At 54.0% G+C, this 15,220-nt stretch overlaps 1 protein-coding gene across 2 annotated transcripts in view; it reads left to right on the top strand.

Moving 5' to 3' along the window:
• The window catches only part of LTBP2 (latent transforming growth factor beta binding protein 2), a 113,607-nt gene that overhangs the window by 90,582 nt on the left and 7,805 nt on the right, over positions 1–15,220 (top strand). Inside the window, exons 18-28 of one of the 2 annotated variants that reach the window (XM_008977905.5) lie at positions 4,290–4,409; positions 9,873–9,992; positions 11,024–11,146; positions 11,378–11,503; positions 11,874–11,999; positions 12,284–12,406; positions 12,507–12,632; positions 13,141–13,263; positions 13,905–14,036; positions 14,386–14,511; positions 15,018–15,161. In XM_008977905.5, coding sequence (XP_008976153.2) covers positions 4,290–4,409; positions 9,873–9,992; positions 11,024–11,146; positions 11,378–11,503; positions 11,874–11,999; positions 12,284–12,406; positions 12,507–12,632; positions 13,141–13,263; positions 13,905–14,036; positions 14,386–14,511; positions 15,018–15,161 — 1,389 coding nt within the window. The remainder of the gene's footprint in view (positions 1–4,289; positions 4,410–9,872; positions 9,993–11,023; positions 11,147–11,377; positions 11,504–11,873; positions 12,000–12,283; positions 12,407–12,506; positions 12,633–13,140; positions 13,264–13,904; positions 14,037–14,385; positions 14,512–15,017; positions 15,162–15,220) is intronic. The other variant, XM_063596325.1, reaches the window with a different exon arrangement.

Genomic DNA, 15,220 nt, shown 5'->3' with positions numbered 1-15,220 from the left:
GCCTGTGCTTGGGGCTCACATTGCTGGTTCTGGCCAGACCCCCAGGGAGGCCAGGGAAGCTGTGTACCCTCCTGCTGCCAGGATCCCCTCGGGTTCCAATCCCCCAAGGGTCCAGTCTACAGAAACCAAAGCCATCCAGGTCCAATCACTTGATTATGGAGGGAAGGGAAGTAGAAGGGGCAGACCTCCTAACTTAACGGAGGAGCAGGAGAATCATGGGTAGTGTTCATTATGCTCTCATGCGTTGGCACCACCTATGTGCCAGGCACTGTGCCAAGCTCTGAGGATGCTGAGATGAGTGAGGTGTGAATGGTGACACTGTAGGATCCAGATGAGGAGTAAGTTGTTCTGTATGAGATTATTCGGGTACTCGAGATGGAGCAGAATAAAAATAGCTACCATTCATTCATTCATTCATTCATTCATTTATGATGGAGTCTCGCTCTGTCACCCAGGCTGGAGTGCAGTGGCACAATCTCGGCTCACTGTAACCTCTGCCTCCTGGGTTCACGCCATTCTCCTGCCTCAGCCTCCTGAGTAGCTGGGACTACAGGCGCCCGCCACCACGCTCGGCTAATTTTTGTATTTTTAGGAGAGACAGGGTTTTACCATATTGGCCAGGCTGGTCTCAAACTCCTGACCTTGTGATCCACCCGCCTCGGCCTCCCAAAGTGCTGGGATTACAGGTGTGAGCCACCACACCTGACCAAGAATAGCTACCATTTAATGAGCACTTAATATATGCTGGCAATGTCCCAAGCATTTTGTTATATGAAGCTCATCATCCCAACTCCATGTTATGGAAATCCTTAGCCCCATTTAATAGTTTAGCAAACTGAGGCTCAGAGGTGAATTGAAATACCCAGGGGCCTCAAACCTAGTGGTGACAGAGCTAGAAACAGAATCAAATCACTCTAGCTCCAAAGCATGGTTTGCTTCCAAAGACACACTCCCTTACACACAGGGTGTTGGAGCATGAATAGGAATGGAGCGTGAATAGGAATGGAGGGAGCAGAGGGTATTCCAGGTAGAGAGAAGCATCTCTGCAGAGACCTGAATAGTGAACGTTCCCTGGCATGCTCTGGGAATAATCATGAATGCAGTATGATGGGAGCAGGGCTACCTGGAGGAAGAGGCCAGTGTGGGAAATGTGTTGAGTGCCAGGCTGAAGCGCTTGGACACTGTCTCACAGGCAGGGGTAGCCAGTAGAAGTCTGCGAGCAGAACAGTGGTGACTGGGTCAGCTGACTTCCGGGGAGCTGACTCAAGGGGCAGGGCTCAGAACAGGCTGGAGGAGCCAGGAGAGAGGCTGAGGGAAGGAGGCTTCTCTGGGCTCCAATCGTCTAGGTGGGTGTTGTGGGTCAGAGGCACTGCTCTTTGCAGACCCAGCCTGGGGAGCTGGCCTGGGATAAGCAGCAGCTGCTGCAGAGAATGGTGTCACCAGGACTGGTGCAGACACAAGTTTCTGCCACCGTGCCAGCCTGGGTGTCCAAGATGTCTCTGCCAGCCCCAGCAGCTGGGGAACGGGGGTGGGGCTCAAGGCTGGCTCTAAGTACTTCTCCCAGTGGGGCTTGGGTACCACTGGAAGAGGCCTTGTCCAGAATAACACCCACTTTCTGAAGCTTCCCAGTCTCATAAAGTAATGTCTCATTACCTCAATGATTTGATATTTATATCTATTTATAGATTATTTAAATAATGTATATAATTAATATAAATCATAATTTATATTATCAATAAGATAAATTATTTACATATTAAATATCTAAGTAAATGTTTACCAATAAATGTAAGCATCTCTTCATACATTAGCCTGTGGGTTTCCTCATCTGTAAACTGCTGGCTCCCATTTTTGCTCAGTTTTCCAGTGGTGGTTGCTGCTTTTTCCTGGGGCTCTTTAGGAGTCCGTTATATATGCTAGATTCTTGGCCGGGTTTAGAAATTGCAATGCTCCCATTTTGTCCTCTATCCTTTAAGCTTATCTACATTTCTTGGAACAGAAATCCTTAATTTTGATTTACTGAAATTCACCATTTTGCCTTATTTTTGTGTGTTTTGGGGGCTTTGTTTAAGAAATCCTTCCATATCCTGAAGTCATAAAGATATTCTCCTATACCTTAATTGAGTTCTAGTTTTCCCTTTTATGGTATGCTTTGATTCATCTGGAGTCCATCTTCATATGGCTGTTAAGAACCTGGTCTTTCTCTATTCACGTCTCCATTTTTCTCCATGGAGTGAGGGAGTTTTCCAGCACCATCTATCAGACAGTCGTCCTGACCTCAGGGGATAATGAGTTCTTCATCCAGTTCCCACATACGGCTCTGTCTATGAGTTCCCTTCTCTCTTCCATTGGGATTAGAGCTTCTCACAGTGAACACCAGTTATTCCAGAATTGCCTGAAGAGCTATAACAGCGTGGGTTCCTGGGCCCACCAGTACAGCAGGATCAGAATCTCTGGCTGTGGGCCTAGGAGTGTGCATTTCCCACCTTCTGGCAGAGACTTTGCTGTGCACCGGAGTTTTATGAAGTATTGCTCAAGTGAAGACACTGTCCTTGAACAAATGGTTATTATTCAATTCCTTCAGTAAGCACTTATTGGGGTTCTGTGCTGGGCACTGGAGATGCTGAGATAATAAGGCATGTTCCCATTAGTCAGGGAGAAGCAAGTAAATGAACAGGTACACTGAGAGCTGGGCCCTCAGGGGACGCTGGGTTGGAGATAAGTGGGAGGCAGTCACACTGGTGTGTAGGAAGCTGTTCCAGGCAAGGGGACAGTGTGGGCAGAGGCTCAGGAACAGGTCCTGAGGTTAGGCGAGGGTAGGAGAGGTGCGGGTGGCAGGAAACAGATGAGAAGCAGGCTGGGGCCGGTCATGCAAGATCTCACATGCCAGGCTTGAGGAGCTGGGATTTTATGGGGTTTAACACTAGGATAATAATAGCTAACATTTCTGCAGTGCTTACCTTATGCCAGGCGGGCACAGTGCTCAACCCCTCACCTGGATTATTGTATTTAATCTGCACGAGGACTCTGTGAAGTGTTTGTATCAGTCCCAGTTTAAGGGGGAGAGTGGGAAGGTGAGGCCTTGATTAATTTGACTGTGGGGACAGGGGATGGGGACCCACAGGACCCAAAGGTGATGCATTAAACCAGTCCTTGAAATGGGGGCAGGGATTTGCTGGCCATCGTGAGGAAAGAGACTCCAGGTGGAAGCATTTGTGTGAACAAAGGCTTGGAGATTGGACCGCTGAAATCTGCAATAGCTGAGGCTATACCAAGGGACTTGTGTGAATTAGCAAATACAGCAGAGCTGGGCCAGGTGGCAAAGGCCTTGTGAGCCAAGCTGCAAACAGAACTGGAGGTAGCAGGGGTCTCTGGTAGGAGTTTAAGCAGTGGAGGGGCGTGAGTGGGGTTGGGCTTTGGAGCCATGATGGGACACCAATATACTTTGGAAAAGTGACAGAAACCACACCCTACAGATCCATGGTTACCTAAAACGCAATCCCTCACTGGCTGCTTGGTTCCTAACCTTTATGAAGGTCCTTAGGAAGGACTCCAGGAGGCCAGGCGCAGTGGTTCATGCTTATAATCCCAGCACTTTGGGAGGCTGAGGAGTGTGGATCCCTTGAGGTCAGGAGTTCAAGACCAGCCTGGTCAACATAGTGAAACCTCATCTCTACTAAAAATACAAAAAAATTAGCTGGGTGTGGTAGCGGGCACCTGTAATCCCAGCTACTCGGGAGGCTGAGGCAGGAGAATCGCTTGAACCAGGGAGGCAGAGGTTGCAGTGAGCCGGAGGTTGCAGTGAGTCAAGATGGCGCCATTGCACTCCAGCCTGGGCAACAAGAGCGAAACTCCGTCTCAATAAATAAATAAAGGAAGGAAGGAAGGAAGGACTCCAGGAGCAGACCCGAAGGGGATATAGTGGGGCCAGGAGCGGGGTGGGAGTCCTTTTGGCCTCTGCAGTTTATACTGTATGGACTGCTACCCCACCTCCAGATCAGCCCTTGCATGAAGGTGAGGAAACAGTTGTAAGGATCCCCATGGGTCCCCAGAGTAGACTCCCCTGAGAGAAAGGAACTCAGGTTTATCAGGGGCCTGAGCTAGATCATTTCAGACCTGGCCCAGGAGCCCCTCCAGGCAATTGTGGCTGCAGCCAGCATGCCTTCCCTGCCCAGGCCTCAGCATGGCATCCTTTGTCCTTGGCCTCTAGAAGGAATGCTCCAGGACCCCGCCCCCTCCACCATCCTCCAGGGCTGGCTGTGACTCAGGGCTTTTCTGTGTGTTCACAGATATCAATGAGTGTGAGCAGCCAGGGGTGTGCAGCGGGGGGCAGTGCACCAACACCGAGGGCTCGTACCACTGCGAGTGTGATCAGGGTTACATCATGGTCAGGAAAGGACACTGCCAAGGTAAGGAACGGGAAGGAGGGAGGCGCCCTGCCACCCCACCACCCACCTGTCCCTCCCTACACACTGCCCACCACCAACACGCCTTCTAGCTTGTCCCTGCCCTGGCCCCTTGATGCTGAGCCCACGTCTATGGACAGAGACACCTATGAGAATTCCTGAGCCCTTCCATCCCCTCAGTGACATTCTGGCATCCTGTCTGCCACCTGCAGCAGGGGAGCATGAACAACTTTATCCACATGACACCTTAGGAACATCTCCTCTGTAACCTCTGCCCTGTTGCCTTGAAAAATGTGCTCTTCTCATGGGGCAGAGGAAGAGTCGGTGTGTCTGGGAGTGTCAGCCTTCTTATTAAGCTTGTTAGATTGTTAGCTTCTGAGGGCTGGGCCATATCTTTAGATGGCCCATACATGGACACCTGATAAGCACCCAATAAATGCTAGAGGAAGGAAGGAAGGAAGGGAGGGAGGAAGGGAGGGAGGGAGGGAGGGATTCCAGATCCTTCTGTCTTTCCCAGACCCAGCCAAAAGGCGCTGTGACATTGCTAACTGGTCTCCTCACAGACCCTTGCCTGTCTCGTGCCAGCTCTGAAGACCCCTGGCAGCTTTGCTGCCACCACGTCCCTGTCAGGCTGGGGTGTCACAGGCTTGTAGGAGGCCCAGGGCATTTGCTCTCGAGACTGGCTGGGACAGGAAGAAATGAGGGTAAATCCAGGCGCAGTCCAAGAAGAACCTGGCCCTGGGTCCGAGCTTAGGCTGAGACTCCTCCCAGCCTCCAGGTTTCCCTGGCTGGGACTTGCCTGCTTTCGGAAGGGCCTGGAAGTCAGAGAAGAGCTTGTGTACTTTGTGAAAGGACAGCCTCCCTTCCCAATACCACTACCATGGAAGCGAAGTCCAGAGAAGCAAAGGGGAGAGGTTGCGGCAGGTGCAGGACAGACAGCTCTGCCTTCAGCCCCAGTGTGTCACCTCCCAATGCCTCCCTCTTTGTCCTCCCCCTTTAAAACTCAGGCCTACCCATGACCAAAGCCGGAACCCACCTGCCTTGTCCTCCTTAGCACGATGGAGATAAGACAGCCTGGCATCTTCAGGAGAATGGAGAATGATGGCACCCACCACTGACAGGTGCCTCCTGTGTCCCAGGTGTCTGGGTTAGGTCCTCAATAGATTACCTCATTTAAGCATCATAATGACACTGTGAATTTGACATTAGACTTTATCAAAAAGAGAAGTAAAATGAGAGGAAATGAATCAAGAAAATACCAGAACATTAAAAACATCAGGTTTAGGCTGGGCGCGGTGGCTCACACCTGTAATCCCAGCACTTTGGGAGGCCGAGGCAGGTGGGTCACTGGAGATCAGCAGTTCAAGACTAGCCTGGCCAACGTGGTGAAACCCCGTCTCTACTAAAAATACAAAAATTAGCTGGGCGTGATAGCACATGCCTGTTATCCTACCTACTTGCGAGGCTGAGGCAGGAGAATCACTTGAACCCAGGACGTGGAAGTTGCAGTGAGCCGAGATCACGCCACTGCACTCCAGCCTGGGCAATAGAGTGAGACTCTGTCTCAAAAAAAAAAAAAAAATCAGATTTATATTAACCAGTCTGTGTGAAGGGCACAGGCTCTGGTGCAGACAGGCTTGGGTTTGGCTTTTGACGCGATGTCTGGAAATTGAACTGTAATGCCCATCTCAGAGATGTTTGTGAGCACCGGATAAGCTAATGTATACAAAGTGCTAGGCACCATCTGGCACATACAGACCTTGAATAAGTAGAGGGAAATGTTACTGTCAGAGGGTAGTTCTTTTTCATGTCCAGGCTCTCCCATACCCCAGCCCTCTCCTTCCCTTCCCAAGGAAAGGTTCTAGACACGCACCTCATCTGGGAGGTCAGGCAGAGTTCCTGGCCCAGGGCAGACACTCCGAGTCTGTTGAAAGAAAGAATGATGTAGCCCGCACACTTCTCCAGGTTTCCATCGGTAACCACAAGCCCGGCCCATCACCCTGGGAGCCCAGTCAATTTCCTCTCCCTCTTTCTTCTTTCTCCAAGTCAGAAACCACTCTCGCCACTGAAACTGAAAGTCTCTGGTGAAAGGCTGAGTGGTCTGGACAGAGGCCCGTCCAGCAGTCTCAACGGCATTTCCGTCGTACCGGGACTCCAGGTTCCCACGGACAGGGGATAGACTTCCCTGCAGACTGCCAGGGCCTTTGGTGTCGCCCAGCCATAACCAAGGTCACCTGAGCTTCTGGCCCCTGCCTGAGTGCCTTCCCTACCCCCACCCCATGCTCTCACAACCACCAGAAGTGAATGCCTTTATATTTCCTCATCCAAAGGCTGATCTGTGGTTAGAGAAGCTCCAGGATTCTCCCAGCGAACCAACAGAAGCTTGGCAAGCTGGTCTCTGGATTGATTGTTGCCGTGGGCCCTTTGGGGTCTCTTCAGCAGCCTTATACCAAAAAGATGAAGGGTGAAGTTTGAGGCATACTCTCCCACTCTTTGGTTAGCAAACATTTGTTGAGCACCAGCTGTGTCGGCCATGGGCTGGGAACACAGGAAGAAGACAGATGGCTCCTGGCTTCAAAGACAGAATATTAAAACCCTCCAAAACACACCGTAATCTCAGATTAACATTCATACCCTAGGCCAGGCAGAAAAACTGGAATATTTCTGCATCCAGTGACTGGTTCCAGTCCAGGCACCAAGATGCTGGTGGGACAGCCTCAGGGTAGCTGGTAATAGAATCTGCTTCATTCGGAATCTTCCTCTGGCTCCTTTGGATTGGCTTGGCTAATGGTTCAGTTATATTCACTTCCACCAAGGAGAGCCCTTCCCTGGCTCGGGTGGAGAATGAGGGGCTGCTTTCATCATCTGCCCTCCCCCTCCCATTCACGTGTGATAATCACTGGCTGGGGCTCTGGTCTGAGGAAGGAAGCCAGCAGTGGCATGCCAAGATAGACAAGGTTATGCTGCGTTAACAAACAACCCCTATCTTATTGACATAGCAGCCAAGTTTGTTTGTTTGTTTGTTTGAGACAGAGTCTCGCTCTGTCACCCAGGCTGGAGTGCAGTGGTGTGATCTTGGCTCACTGCAACCTCCTCCCCCACCGGGTTCAAGCGATTCTCCTGCCTCAGCCTCCCGAGTGGCTGGGACTACAGGTGCCCGCCACCACACCCGGCTAATTTTTGTATTTTTAGTAGAGATGGGGTTTCACCATTTTGGCTAGGCTGGTCTTGAACTCCTGACCTCAGATGATCCGCCTGTCTTGGCCTCCCAAAGTGCTGGGATTACAGGCGCGAGCCACCATGCCCAGCAGCAGCCAAGTTTCTATCTCATCAGTGCCACATGTCCATCAAGGGTCAGCTGGGGGCTCTGCCCCATGTTTCCTCATTGGAGATGTAGGCTAAAGGAACAGCCAGTCTCTGTGGAAGAATAAAAGAGCACTCTGGAGGGCTGCACAAATTAAATGGTTTGGTCCATAAATTATCCGTATCATACGCACTCACAGTTCATTGGCCCTCACTAGTCTCATGGCCCCACCCAACCACAAGAGACTAGGAAGCACCAGATTACCATGGTGCAGAAAGTGGAGAGCTGGAATGCCACATGCATCCTAAATGCCCAGCATTAAGACACTACACACACCACCTCCAAGAGATGTGCCCAGCATGTTTGGGGCAGGACAGACTTCAGGGCCCTTTGCTCCTGGCAAACCTTATCTCCTTCCCACGTTGCCTGATCCCTGCAGGAAAGGTCCAAAGACTTCATTTTTCCTGGCATGGATTTAGGAGGAGCTTTGCCTCAATCTCGTTCTCTTCATCCTGGAAGAGATCATCTGGCATCCCTGGAACAGGGATTGCTGCTCATTCTCAGTGGCTTTGCCCATCCTCCTTCAAGTACCTTGGCCAAGGCCAACAGGTCATGGCACTGGCCTCTGTCTCTTGGGTGGCCAAAGTTAGTCATCTTAGATCCTTCATTTTATCCATCTCTTACTTTACAGAAGCCCTTAGAATAGTTAAGGCTGGTGTCACCACAACTCAAGTAGGGGCTGGGGCTACCCTCTTGCCAGAGATGCGCCTTATCTCAGTGTCCCCAAGATTATATGGGAGTTGTGGGACTCTCCTTGCAGAGACCCACTTGAAAACCACCTGCCCTGTGGCGATGTCCCCGTCTTCTGGACCCTCAGGCAGAAGCTTTAGGCTTGAGAGGGTCCCAGTCCTCTGGGACAGAGGGCTTCGATGTGTCCTGACTTCTGGAAGCCAAACAACCTCAGAGAGGACTCACTTTCCCCCTCCACTTTAAGGTCCATGTCCTCTCCTCTCCATATCCAGCAGCAGTGACAGCTGCTGGCTTTAGTCCCTCTGCAGAAAGCCTATGTTCGGACCCTAGGCCTGCCTCCCACACTTCCTCCATAGGTGCTGAGTAGGTCCTCCCCTCGGGCAGTAGGGCCTCTAAATCTGCATAAGCTGGTGGACTTCCTCTAGGAGAATGACAATTACCCATTTAGGAAGAAGAACCCCTCCTCTTTCCTTGGCCAATGGACCTGTTGTGAAGAGTGGGCCAGAGCCTTGATACCGGGCCAGAGGGGCATAATGTCCTCCTGCAGTGCTGACTCAGAGTTCAGTCCCTGTGACAGGATCTCCCTCACTCAGTCCAGGTCCCCTGGGTGCCTTGATGATGAAGCCCATGATATGCCAGGTTACGTGGGGGAAGAGCCCTCTCCTTGGCTCCGGGGAGAACTAGCTCCCTCCTCTTCCTGTTGCCACTCTCCCTTCCTGGGTCTCCTCGTCCCCTGGGTGTCCATTTGGTGTCCAGGCTTACCCCTTCTGGCTGACTTTCCTGGATCTCACCAGAGTGGGTGCCAGGATCCCTACATGATTCTTGGCTGGAAGAAATGTCTGACAGCTCTCCAGCAGAGAAGCTTTGCCAGCTCTACCCTACAGTCTGCACTCAGCCTCAGAGCTGGTCTTGGCCATATCCAAGATTGGGGGTTCCTCCATGGTCCTCATTTCCTGGTGCAAGGAAGCCCAAGTTGCCTTCACTGCCCCTCCGATGATCTATTCTGGAGCCTCTGGCAATCCAGTTAGCTGCTGTGCCAAGCACATCCCAGTAATGGTCACTGCTTATAAAGGATTAGGAATTCGCCAGGGGAGAGATGAAAGCCCATCCCAAACAGCCCAGCTCACAAAGTGGAGCCTCTGACCCTCCCACAGCTGGTGGTAACCATAGCCTACTGCGCCCACCCAGGGAGTCTCCCTTTCTAATTTTTAAGTTCTTCCATCTCCCTCTTTTGTCCCAGACGGTGGGTGAGAGGTGGAGTTGGGAACACAGGGCAGCTCTCATTCTTTCCTAGTTTCCCTCTGTCCGTCCCTCTCCCCAGCCAAAGGCAGGGACAAGGATTTGCTGTGTCACAGACCTACCCATTTGCTATGTTCCCAGGGATGACCAAGGGAGGGGCTGCTGTTTTGCAGATATCAACGAATGCCGTCACCCCGGTACCTGCCCTGATGGGAGATGCGTCAATTCCCCCGGCTCCTACACTTGTCTGGCCTGTGAGGAGGGCTACCGGGGCCAGAGTGGGAGCTGTGTAGGTGAGGGCTGCTGGCCAAGGCACTGAGCAGGCCATTCGGCCTTGGGACCTCTGGTTGAGCCCACACACAGAAAGGGAAAGAGGTGGGCAGAGGGAGGTGGCTTGGAGGCTGTTGTCCTCCATGATCTAGCTGGGTTCCCAGATGACGCTGGGCATGAGTCGCCAGGGCTCTGCCCTCTGAATCAGCTAGGGTGGGGCCCTTTTCTCCTCTTTGGCCATATTCATTCTGGAGTGACTGCCCAAAGTCCCAGCAGCTTCTGTAGCTGGATCCTGTGGTGGAGCGAGGAGCCTAAGGGTCTTAGGATGGGGCCAGGCCTTTCTGCAGTTCCCAGGGAGGAAGGGTCTTCTGCTCTTCTGCATCTCAAAAGCAGCGTCTAAACAGCACGCCCACCGCACAGTGGGGCGCTCCTCCCTCAGAAGGGCAGCAGGTCTGCAGCAGGAGGCGTGTGCTCTTTTCCTGCAGCCCCCTCAGGAAGAAAGGCTCAGGGTTCAGAATGCTGGGAGGGACTGAGTGTTGAATAGACGCTTTGAGGCTCTGGAGAGGGCAGACGTTTCCCAGGCCCTCAAGGCTGCCACTCAGCCACCTCGGCATGACTGGCCTCTCTCCACGCTGCCCGCCCACCCGCAGAAGCTGCTTGTTGGGTCGGGATCGTGGGTTGTTTGGTTGGCAGGTAGGAGGTCATGTAGGGTTCCTGGCACACACAATGAGGGAAGTCAAGGGTCTTGGACACCTCATTTCAAGTATCCTCAGATGAGCCAAACCAGCCCCAGGGTGGGGAGACCTGGCCCCCTGCGTGGATACATGCAGAGTGCTCTGAGTTACTAGATAGGGCTGAAGTGAGCCCGGGGGATGGGACGCCCTGCCCTGCCTAGGTGGGAGGAGGGGGCATGGCCTCATGGCCTCCCCAGGTGGCCTGCGGCCCCTCTGAAGGCTGGTTCCCTGGCCTCATAACTGAGATGCTTGGAGCCTGCCAGCGGGGGCTGCAGGATGGGGAGGAGGTCAGCCCACCATCTTGGACTTCTCTCCCACAGATGTGAATGAGTGTCTGACTCCCGGGGTCTGTGCCCATGGAAAGTGCACCAACCTAGAAGGCTCCTTCAGATGCTCTTGTGAGCAGGGCTATGAGGTCACCTCAGATGAGAAGGGCTGCCAAGGTACAGAGATGCTGAAGCACCCCTTCTCCGCAGGCCAGTCCAGCTTGTGGCTCCCTCCCCTCTGCACACCACCCTTGGCCCCCTGAATCCACCCCTGGCCTTGCATCCCTATTCACACTGACCCAACACATCCCTGCCCAGACCTGTCCTTCCCCCACCCCTGCCTACCTGCCAGTGTCCTGGCCTGTCTGTCCTGCAGAGTCCCACACAGAATGCAATGCCCTATTTCAGATGTGGATGAGTGTGCCAGCCGGGCCTCATGCCCCACAGGCCTCTGCCTCAACACGGAGGGCTCCTTCGCCTGCTCTGCCTGTGAGAACGGGTACTGGGTGAATGAAGACGGCACTGCCTGTGAAGGTAACCCTGGGGAGGCAGTGGTGGAAGGGGACAGAATATAGGTTGTCTTACCTCCCAAAGAACACTCAATTTGTCCCCAGTTTGGGGCTGATGCCGAGGGGCTCCAGGCTAGGCTAGAAGACCCCATAAATGGACCTGGCCCCAACAAGAGCTTCTATTGTCATAATCCCCAAGTTCAGAGTGAGGACAGGAGGAAAAGCCAGTCACAGAGAAGAGGGAAGCTGAGGGCAGGGCTGCCCCGGGAGCGTTCTAGGGAGGGGGTTTTAGGAAAGCCCCAGGGGCTCAGAGAGGGAGGCCACGGTGAGGTTCCTGCATTGCCTGGGAAGTGGGAGCCCTCCTAGGTCCCCGGGCGAGCGCTGTCTGTCTGCAGACCTAGATGAGTGTGCCTTCCCGGGAGTCTGCCCCTCCGGAGTCTGCACCAACACGGCTGGCTCCTTCTCCTGCAAGGACTGCGATGGGGGCTACCGGCCCAGCCCCCTGGGTGACTCCTGTGAAGGTATGAGCCTCTGTGTGGGAGAGGACACAAATGGGATGCCCCTCTGTCAGGGCCATGGTGAAGCCCAGCAGGTGGGGGGCTGCTGAGGCTGGAGGAGCTGCCATCATCCCGCTCCCCAAGAGTCGCTCACAAGCTTGTCCCAGCTGTGCTGCCTCATGAGGGGATGATCCCCCGTGGGTCCAGCTCTGCAGGCAGGTGACAGGTCCTCTGGAGACTACCCCCTTGGCTCCTGTCCTTGGGAGGTGCTGCCATCGGCTGTCTTCCTCCCCTGTGTGGCCCTGCAGATGTGGATGAATGTGAAGACCCCCAGAGCAGCTGCCTGGGAGGCGAGTGCAAGAACACTGTGGGCTCCTACCAGTGCCTCTGTCCCCAGGGCTTCCAGCTGGCCAATGGCACCGTGTGTGAGGGTGAGTGACCCAGGTCACCCTACTGGGGGTGGGGGGCATGAGTGTGTGGGGAGGCAGGCACATCCCCAGCAGACACCCACTCCCCATCTTTTCCCTGCAGATGTGAATGAGTGCATGGGGGAGGAGCACTGCGCACCCCACGGCGAGTGCCTCAACAGCCATGGGTCTTTCTTCTGTCTGTGCGCGCCTGGCTTCGTCAGCGCAGAGGGGGGCACCAGCTGCCAGGGTGAGAAGCCAGCACAGCTACCTCTACTGGCCAGGAGCATGGGAAGCCAGCACAGCTACCTCTACTGGTCAGGAGCATGGGCGCTACAGGCTAAGACTAGAGTGGTGTCCCTTTTAATACCAGTACTGAGAGCAAGTGCTCACGGCCCTGCCCAGGGAGGAGAAGATGGGAGCGAGGAGTGATGTGAGGGAGCCCGGGGCTCAGGGAGGGAGGGACTCAGTCTCTCACCAGGGCCTCTTCACGACGTTGACAGCAGGCATGCACCCACTCCAAACTCCGAGTGTCACTTCTCCCCTTTACAGAGCTCCAGTCCCAGGGACCCCACGTCACCCCTCACCCCCACCCCGGTGCCCACCTCCCGCAGCCTGGCCTCTGGCTTCGAGCCTTTTCCTACATAAGCCACTCCCTGACTCTCCTATGGGCTACTCAGGGCCCAGAGGAAGCTACACAGGACCCTAACAGGGAAGGGACCCATGGCTGGGTCTGCTGACAGCCATCTCTACTCTAGATGTGGACGAGTGTGCCGCCACAGACCCGTGTCTGGGAGGGCACTGTGTCAACACCGAGGGCTCCTTCAACTGTCTATGTGAGACTGGCTTCCAGCCCTCCCCAGAGAGTGGAGAGTGTGTGGGTAAGGGCTCTGCCCACGTCTGCCCATCTCTACCCTGCCTGGTCCTTAGCTCCCGTGGAGCAGAGCACTTTCCACAGATGAAGTGTCCAACAAATAGTGTATGTATTGAGACTCAGGGCTCAGGGGCTGTCCAAGGATGACAAAATGAAGACAATCATCATCTTCGTGCTGGCAGAGCACACAATCTAGTTTTAAAGGCCAAATTGATTCAATAGACATTAAACACCTGCTATGCTCAATGTCTTTTGCTAGGACAAATAGACAGTTATGGATGATCTTGAAAGCAAGGGAGACAGATATGAAGACAACTCTCTGTAATACACTATGCTGAAGGCTTCGTGTAAAGAGAAGTACAGTGCTCTGCTGGTAGGGATAGGAGACAGATGGGGGCAGTGGAGGAAAAGGAGTGTCACAGAAGGGCAGGAGCTCACTGCTTCCTAAATAGCATACGGTTCTCTTCCCAGAGGCTCAGCCCTGCAGGGTCAGGGGAAATCGTCCTGACCTTGATGTGCTGGGGTTGGGATGAGCACAGTAATTTGGAATAGATCAAGAACCCTAGAGGTTGTGGGGCATGACCCTGTGGGACCACAGCAGTGACCTGGCCACCTCTGTCCTCTCTCATGGCATGGCTCTGGGGACAGATATCGACGAGTGTGAGGACTATGGAGACCCGGTGTGTGGCACCTGGAAGTGTGAAAACAGCCCTGGCTCCTACCGCTGTGTTCTGGGCTGCCAGCCTGGCTTCCACATGGCCCCGAACGGAGACTGCATTGGTGAGTAGGGAGGGAGGAGAGAGAGGAGAGAGGGCTGAGAAAACCTATTTTTCACGTATTGAGCGAGACATGATTTTCTCCTGAGGACACGATTTTTTGCAGCTGATTGTAGCTTGTATATTTTCCATCCAGCAGAGATTACGAAAGATGCCACAGGACTGTGAATGTTAGGATTTTCTTATCCTGGGTTGAGAGGCTGCTTTTCACAGGTCTTGGTGCTAATAAGCCAAATAAGTATTCTCAGCAGAGAACGAGAGAGTGTGCATGCGTGTGAGAGAGTGCACACATGCGCGCGCGCGCACATACACACACACACACACCCTCTATCCTGGTTCCCACTGTCCCACAGACATAGACGAGTGCGCCAACGGCACCATGTGTGGCAGCCACGGCTTCTGTGACAACACTGACGGCTCCTTCCGCTGCCTCTGTGACCAGGGCTTCGAGATCTCTCCCTCAGGCTGGGACTGTGTGGGTGAGGAGCCTGTGGGCTACCCAAGGTCTGGGCCCGGGAAGGGAAGGCCCTGGGGTCCTCCTCCTCAACTGGTCCTGGTCACGTGGCTCCATCACGGGTCCCCAGAGCATGGGCAAGGGAGGCTTCAAAGAAGAGGGAGACTTCAACTCCTCGCCCAGGGGCACATGGGCCGGGCGGGTAAGGGGAAGCACAGCCGCGCTCTGCCAGCAGGGCAGCAGGTGTCCTCAAGCCTCAGAGCCTCAGGAGGCAGGAGGTTTGGAGAATGTGCACTGAGGGGTAACCCTTCCTCTTTGTGCACTTCTGTGACCGTTTGCTGCCACTCCTCTCCTTTTTTCTTCTTTCCCATGCCCTCTGTCCATCGGTTCCTCCTCCCTGCAAATCTATACTTACTCTTGTTTCTTCCCCAAGGCCTAGCCTGCTTCTTTTGGGGGCAGTGGGCTGTAGTCAGGGGCAGGGGGCACGGGCTGCCTCTTTTCTGCCCACGAGCCTGTTCTCACACCTGGCAGATGTGAACGAGTGTGAGCTTATGCTGGCGGTGTGTGGGGCCGCGCTCTGTGAGAACGTGGAGGGCTCCTTCCTGTGCCTCTGTGCCAGTGACCTGGAGGAGTACGATGCCCAGGAGGGGCACTGCCGCCCACGGGGGGCTGGAGGTGAGGCCTGGGAGACGCATTATCCATGGTGACTCAGAGGTTTACAGAGAGCGTGTCCC

This window comes from Pan paniscus, chromosome 15 (genome assembly GCF_029289425.2).
Source record: "Pan paniscus chromosome 15, NHGRI_mPanPan1-v2.0_pri, whole genome shotgun sequence".
In the NCBI taxonomy this organism is placed as follows: Eukaryota; Metazoa; Chordata; class Mammalia; order Primates; family Hominidae; genus Pan; species Pan paniscus.
Note: the sequence above shows the minus strand (reverse complement) of the source record. Positions and strands in the feature narration are given on the sequence as shown.